At 35.1% G+C, this 7,732-nt stretch overlaps 1 protein-coding gene across 1 annotated transcript in view; it reads right to left on the bottom strand.

Annotated features, from left to right (window-relative positions):
* Window positions 1-2,974: 2,974 nt before the first annotated feature.
* The window catches only part of cntn1b (contactin 1b), a 12,762-nt gene continuing 8,004 nt past the window's right edge, over window positions 2,975-7,732 (bottom strand). The window contains exons 14-24 of the mRNA XM_016574729.1: window positions 6,865-7,037; window positions 6,662-6,785; window positions 6,298-6,465; window positions 5,648-5,797; window positions 5,348-5,418; window positions 5,017-5,248; window positions 4,444-4,556; window positions 4,183-4,372; window positions 3,943-4,058; window positions 3,430-3,586; window positions 2,975-3,183 (exon numbers count right to left, since the gene is read on the bottom strand). Of these exons, the coding sequence (XP_016430215.1) occupies window positions 3,101-3,183; window positions 3,430-3,586; window positions 3,943-4,058; window positions 4,183-4,372; window positions 4,444-4,556; window positions 5,017-5,248; window positions 5,348-5,418; window positions 5,648-5,797; window positions 6,298-6,465; window positions 6,662-6,785; window positions 6,865-7,037 (1,577 nt within the window). The 3' untranslated portion in view covers window positions 2,975-3,100. The remainder of the gene's footprint in view (window positions 3,184-3,429; window positions 3,587-3,942; window positions 4,059-4,182; window positions 4,373-4,443; window positions 4,557-5,016; window positions 5,249-5,347; window positions 5,419-5,647; window positions 5,798-6,297; window positions 6,466-6,661; window positions 6,786-6,864; window positions 7,038-7,732) is intronic.

Here is a 7,732-nt window from a genome sequence, read left to right as displayed (position 1 = left end):
GTTCATGCAAAGAAAGAAGGCGTGGTTTCAGTAACCGCAGTTAGTGTTGAAGCAGCTATGTCAGGGAGACGCTGTGTGTTTCTAGGCGAAAGCAAAAGCATTTTATTTGGCCTTCCGAAAGTAGATGCATTTAGGAATCTATAAGATCGCTTACAACAGAACAGCAATGCATTTTATGCAATCTGGCGCTTCTGAATCAGCTACTGTTTTGTTACTCGTTTAAGTATTTGCTATTGACTGTTCAAATGCGGAGTTTTGGCGCGCGTGTGTGTGTGTGAGAGAGAGAGAGAGAGAGAGAGTGTGTGTGTGTGTGTGTGTGTGTGTGTGTGTGTGAATGGAACGTCTCTCGGAGTCTTCAGAGTAGATTGCGTTTGCTCCGTCAGTTTGCGCTCGTAATGAAGCTGGGTCATATGGGTCATATGATGGTTTTTGAAAGATCATTATTTTGTGTATTTGGTGTAACAGAATATGTTTAATGTTCAAACCCAGTGCATTGTGATTGGCCGAACACCGCAAGCACTCGTCGGAAATGTAACGCCCCTTACCATAATCGCGAGCTTCATCTTTCAAAATAAATGTAAAGACAGAGCCCGAAAGGGGAACAGAGTCGCGTGACAGACACGACACAGTGATGAATATGTGTTTGCAGTACACAAGCCACGGTTAAGACAGCTGACTCCACTGTGATGTGTCTCTCTCTCTCTCTCTCGCTCGCGCGCGCGCACACACACACACCGCGTTCTCTCTCTCTCTCTCTCTCTCTCTCTCTCTCTCTCGCGCGCGCGCGGCACACACACGCACACACACACCGTGCTCTCTCTCGCTCGCTCTCTCTCTCACACACACACACACACACACACGTCCATAAAATGCGTTGCACAAATTCGAACATCTGGGTTGTGCTGTTCTGTTGTAAATAAATCTTAACCAATGATTCCTAATTGCATCTACTTCCGGAAGGCCAAATAATGTGCTTTTGCTTTCGCCTAGAAACACACAGCGTCTCTCTGACATGCTGCTTCAACACTAACTGCGGTTACTGACACCATGCCTTCTTTCTTTGCGTGCACATTTGCGGCGGGATTATGCAAATATTTCCACATAGTGGGGTAGATATGTGGGGGCGTGTTAGAATGAGCCGTTTTAGGGGGGCGTGGCAGAGTCTTAACTTTGATAAAGAATATCTCTTTGGTTTTGAGACTTTAGTCTTTGCAACTTCAGGGATCTTATCTATGCACAATCAGCTTGTAACACTCCAAAGAGAAAGGAAAACTTGAAATCGCATCATATGACCCCTTTAAGAGCCCTAATGATAATGTTAATTAGTGGTTTCTCATCCACAACCACTGAGTCAAATATATGCATCAGCCAATGAGGAACGAGGGAAGATGTGTATTATGTACCATGAAGTGTTTACAGTGCACATGCAAGCTTGTATTCACACAAACATTAATGAAACTCTGTAATGCAGATAGACACTATTATATAATTCATTTACAAAGAATATTACAATCATCTCCACAATTTCAAGCAAAATATGACCCAATTTTAAGTGCATCTGCACAATTATTTCTATGTACTATACTATGTATAAGCATATTATATAATTCAAAATATGATATTACCTTAAAAGGTATTCATGAAAGTGCATACTATGAATAAAGTGAATAAAATACCTACAGTACATGAAATAGTAACTGAATAGGATTCATTGTTCTGCTATTGTTCTTCAGTTAACGTTATGCTGACATCTACTGGATGGCAGCAATTTGGATGTTGTTTCAACAATTAGCAGGTGTAAACTTTTTTCAAAAAGAATGTGATGGGGGGAAAAACTCACTAATTTCTCTTCCAACGTTGAGTTTTTATAGGCTTAACAGGTGTGATTGTTTGTCCAGTTTAAACACATTTATCTGAAAAGAGGAGGCAAGTAACGCACGTGCACCACGCTGTGTTTGGCGTCCTCCAACAGCCCATTTAACCACTGGTGGCCACTAGAGGACGTTCATTAAAATAATTAATAATATTATAAAATATTATAAAATAATAATTTATAATATAAGTCGAGTCTGATTACTTTAAGAGATTAATGTTTCTGTACAAAATAAATTACACGCATTCATTCCCCAAACGTGAATTCTTAAGACCTTAAGACCTAACAAGTTGCTAAATACGGACTACAACTACCACAAGGATGTGAGTTTATGTGCTTGACGCATCAGACGTCGGTTGTAGTCCATTTACAGCAACTTACAAATTTAACCCAAACTGAAATTGGTTGGCGCTTTTTGATAAACTTAGCTTATAAACTTTAACAAATACCATTTGATGTGTTTAAAACTAGACTTTTCATGCTAGTTCAATTTTATGGTACAAAATAATCTGTAAAAGCCAGAGTGTACCATATTCCAAGTTGAATATAATATTTTTGTAAGTATATCAACAATTCAAACATTCTTTTATTTTAAATAGTAGAAACTTTAATGGCAGCATTTCAAATATACTGTAACTGGTAGATTCAATCTTGGAAGACAGTATTGGAAGACAAAAGAGAAGCACTTTGTTTGGTGATGTTTTCAATGTTTATTGATATACAAATGAAAATATCAATGTAAACTTGTAGCAAAACACTAGGAATATAGCCTACTAAGAAAGAAATTTTAAAATCAAACACAGTCACAAAAATTTGTAAACATTGTCAAATTGAAATTAAATATGTGGACAAGCAAGTGTATAAACAAACACTGAAGTTCAAACATGTAAGCGATAATGTACAGTAGAGCAGCTGTTGACGTAAAAAAAAAAAAGACTAGCAAAGCATGTTCTGTGATAAATAAATAAGTCTTATTTCTGAATAAGTGACTGGGAAGTCATCAAACAATTCACCATACCCTGCTACCACATTTATTTTACAATACTGTTTCATTAGTTGATTGTGGGTAGTTTGTAAGGCAAACCAAGAGGGTAAATTCAAATATTCTACACTCCCAAACAAACTTCATCTGTACCATGAAAACCACCCCTTTAAGGAAATGCACTCAAACTATATTAAGATTGTTTCTTAAAAGTGAATTCCGCCAGTGTTGACAGTTGTTTTTGCCTACAGGCCTAAATTCATCCAGCCCAGTGCCAGCAGCAAGACAGAGGCGACGCTGAGAGATTCAGCACCCAAAGCGGCTTTACCTGAACATAATACAAAACAGTGGTAAGAAAGATCAGCATGAACAACGGTTACATTTGTGGAACTGCATCTATGCATCTAGAACTATGTGAAAGGTGTTTTAATTCCTTTAGTGAATATATACTTTAAATTATGCAGAACTTCAGATATCATTTTGTCATTACCATCAACATGATTAGGGTAGGAAAATGATGAATGGGGTGGATAAAAAATGAAATCCTTACTGATTAGTAAAAGACAGTATTCACCTTGCACTCTGATCTGGGATATGGGTCCATCACCTCCCTCACAGCGGGCTCGGACCTCTATGACGTAATCGTCTGTCTCTGGCATGGGAAAGTCGATGTAGTGTCTGCCCGTGGTGTAAAGCTTCCCATAACGCTCTCCTTCCCTCCTGAACAAAATCTGAAAGAAAAATACAAATGGTTATACATGCAATATTTCCAAAGCATCAATACACACTCAAAAAAGTAAATAACTAAATAAAGAATGAATTAAAGACATTATAAGTATAAATAGTATAAATTATACATTTAAATAAGGATATTAAAATAAAACAAAATAGCATAAATAATCAAATAAAATATAGTATAAAAGATTAATTAAAATAAAGGCATTAAAAAGGTTCCAGAAATAAAATTTAAATAAGGATATTTTAAAAAATCATAAATAAAATAAACATTAAGATTAGCAAGACATTAATGAATGTGTCTCTCAAGTCTTTTGTCAACAGAACACTAAGTAAAATATAACTGACTCACCTTGTATCCCTCCACATATGACTCATTCCAGTAGTTATAGATGTGATCCCAATATAGATAGAGCCATTTGCGATTAAAGCTGACATATTTGTAGACTCTCAAATGGCGACTTGGGGCTGGAAAGATAATACACATATATTATCAGTACGTTTAAGGTCCCTCAAGCCTCTCATTTCAAATGCAAGGTCTGTATAAACCCATAATCTGGGCAAGTGATCTAGAGAAGTGCAAATCTCTTACGTGGTCTCCTGGTGAACATTTCACAATGCTCGCTGGGTGGCCCGAGCCCAGCTCCATTGAACGCTCGTACCTCTATGAGGTAGTGGGAGTCAGGCCGCATGTTCTCCAGGCGTGTTTGGTTAATTGTTCTATGCACAAGGACTCGAGAGGCAGCAGCCTCATTATCATCGTACTTCCTCCAGTAACGAATCTGGACACCAAATGAAGAGACATGAGGATCAAAATTCATTATTATCCCTTACTATTCCACGTAGGACTCACCTGGTATCCGTCGACCCAGTTTGGCGGTGCCTGGTAGACCGGTAACCACCAGACCAAAGCTTCTGTAGCGGTGACCTGGCGGGCGTAGACATCTAATGGAGCTTCAGTCGGTGCTAGGAGAGATATTACATGTGTCAAAAAAATGCTTTATCTCAATTAAGAGCAAATAAAAAAATAAAATAGAAAAAACACATTAATAAAATAAAGGATGAATTAAAACAATGACAATAAAATAAGGTCCTAGTAATAAAATAAAAGTATAATAAAAAAAAATTATAAAAAAAATAATAAAATTATAAAAATTATAATATATTTTTATTATTTTATATATTTATATTATTTTTTATTATTATTATTGTATTATAATATTTATAATAAAAATTATTATAAATTAAAATAAGGGTATTAATATAAGGTTCCAGTAATAAAAAATACAATTAAATAGAAAAAAACACATAAATAAAATAAAATAAGGGTAAAATAATGTTCCAGTATTTAAAAATAATGTTCCAGTAAATAAAATAATCTCTCTTACAATAAATAAATAAATAAATAAATAAAAATACATCTCACCTAGCCTTGGTGAGTAGACCACTGATATAAGACTTGAGGGTCCTTCTCCTTTGTTATTGTAGGTGTTCACTTTGACCTGTATCTCAGTGTCTGGGGTCATGCTCTCTTTGTAGACGTAGCGTCTAGTCTCGGGATCCTCCACAGTCGCCCATTTCCATTCATAATCCTCATGCTGCTTAAACGCCACGACGTAGCCAAATTTTTTACCAAAGAAGAACTGAGGCTTTACAGGCTGCAATGAAATTAAGGACATGAAAGACATCCGAAATTTGCCACTGACCTCTTCTCAACAAATATAGCATAAATACAGTAGCATATGAACATCACATACACTCCAGGTTACAATGAGCTCTCCGCTTATTCCAACTTGCCCCAGTACGTCAGAAGGAGCTACTGTAGGCCCTGCGACAAGAGAAACACTGGGTGAGAATAGATGTGCTATATAGTTTTATATACACACATACATTCATTATATACAAAATGTTTTTTAGAAGCATTATGATTTTTATTAATATAAATTAAATATGTTTTTTTAATAACTGAATATCTATTTGATTAATTTATTTGAAATTCAATTAATTAAATATAAATATTAAACACTGAAAGCTGTGCTTTTTCTAACTAAACTCACTGGCGTCCCATGTCTTGATTTTGATGGACGGACGGCTGTTTTCCCCAGCTCCAAATTCATTGATGGCATGCACACGGAATTCATATTGCATCCAGGGGTAAAGGTCAACTATGGTGGCTGACTCTGTAGATCCGTCCAAAAACACAGGAGCTGGGAAAACAATATTTGTTCTCTTAAAAATTCACTTCATAAAAAAATGAAAATCCTGGGTAACCAAACAGTTGCCGGTAGCCATTGACTTCCATATGATTTGTTTTCCATTCTGTGGAAGTCAATGGCTACCGACAGCTGTTTGGTTATCAACATTCTTCAAAATATCTTTTTTGTGTTCAGCAGAAGAAAAACAACTCATACAGATTTGGGACAACTTGAGGGTGAATAAATGATGTCAAAATTGTCATTTTTGGGTGGACTATCCCTTTAAGTTTGCAGAACATGATCACAAAAGCAAAATACTAAACACTAAGATTGAAGAATATATTAAGTTCTTCACAAGATCTTATTCCTAAATGTGACAAAAAAGTCAAATCAAGTTAAATGAATTCTATTCTAAAATACAACAAACATTTGTACAAACAACATTCATTATTGTTTTTCAGACCAGTTTTTTAAGAAACAATATGTGTTTTGTCTCCCTCTAGTGGACTCACAGGTGGATGCGGTTTTCCAGTCCTCAGGATCCAGGGCGTAAAAGTCTCGTGTTTGGACAACATGCTGGATAAGAGGACTACCGTGGTCTGATCCCAGACTCCATCGTAGTTTTACTGTCGTGTCTCCAATCTCTTCCACACGGACGCCACCTGGAGGACCAGGCAGACCTGAAGCGAAAACAGTCGGCAATGTCATGATGGTTATATTTGCGTCAAGTCTATTTGATTTATGCAGTGAAACAATACGAATGGTCAGTTGTTGAACAAACTAAACATCACTGCATTGTTTTTAATACAGTTATGTACAAGTTTTTGATCATATGCACATATCAGAGGCATTATTTTAATAAGCAAGGACACCAACCTTTGACAAAAACATCAGCTTCTGCGGTGGCATTGTCCACTATGGTCTGAGCTGTGCAGGAATAGTGTCCTGCGTGCCTCACCTGAATGTTCTTGATCAGCAGGTCTCCGCTGTTCTCGTGACCCTGCAACAACACACACACAAACAGTGAAATTACGTGTCTTCCTGAGAACAGAATGCCTGAGATTCAAGTCTCTACTCACACTGAGCAGCTCGTAGTGTTCAAAGTCTGTGTAGAAGTTGATGACGTAGGAATCAACAGTCCAGATAAAGGTGATGTCCAGGCTGGGATCATATGATGCAGAGCACTGGAGAATTGTAGTGTCACCTACAACCGCCTCAGTGTCTGATGGAGCCACTATGATTTTGGTGGCCTCTGAGAAAATGAAACGGACACAAATGCATACACCTCATATTACCTCATATTAACTATTTATAAAAATGAAAAAGACCAGTCACAAAACTTATGATAAACACACATACACACATAAATTCATATCAATTTTAACCCAATTATGTTGATTACAAAAAAGTAAATAATAATGTTGAAACTACCCATATGCACTATTCAGTTCATTAATAATTTACAAGATAATGTAAATTAATTTTAGTTTTAATTAATTAATCAATTATGGTAAAATAAAGATAAATAACAACACTTCAGTGGACATACTTCTAATAATTATTATACATTAATAAAATAAAAAATGTGCTATTGTCTAAACTGGTATAAATAACATAAAATAAAATAATACAAAGGTGGTATTGTCTGAAATGGTATAAATAATTTTAAATAAAATAAAATCAAGTTGTAATTGTCTAAAATAAAATAAAATAATACAAAGGTGGTATTGTCTAAACTGGTATAAATAATTTAAAGTAAAGTAAAGTAAAGTAAAGTAAAGTTAAATTAAATTAAATTAAATTAAATTAAATTAAATTAAATTAAATTAAATTAAATTAAATTAAATTAAATTAAATTAAATTAAATTAAATTAAATTAAATTAAATTAAATTAAATTAAATTAAATTAAATTAAATTAAATTAAATTAAATTAAATTAAATTAAAT

Source organism: Sinocyclocheilus rhinocerous, unplaced genomic scaffold (genome assembly GCF_001515625.1).
Source record: "Sinocyclocheilus rhinocerous isolate Xijiao unplaced genomic scaffold, SAMN03320098_v1.1 scaffold1164, whole genome shotgun sequence".
NCBI lineage: Eukaryota > Metazoa > Chordata > Actinopteri > Cypriniformes > Cyprinidae > Sinocyclocheilus > Sinocyclocheilus rhinocerous.
The sequence above is the reverse complement of the archived record's forward strand: the minus strand, read 5'-3'. Positions and strand labels throughout refer to the sequence as shown.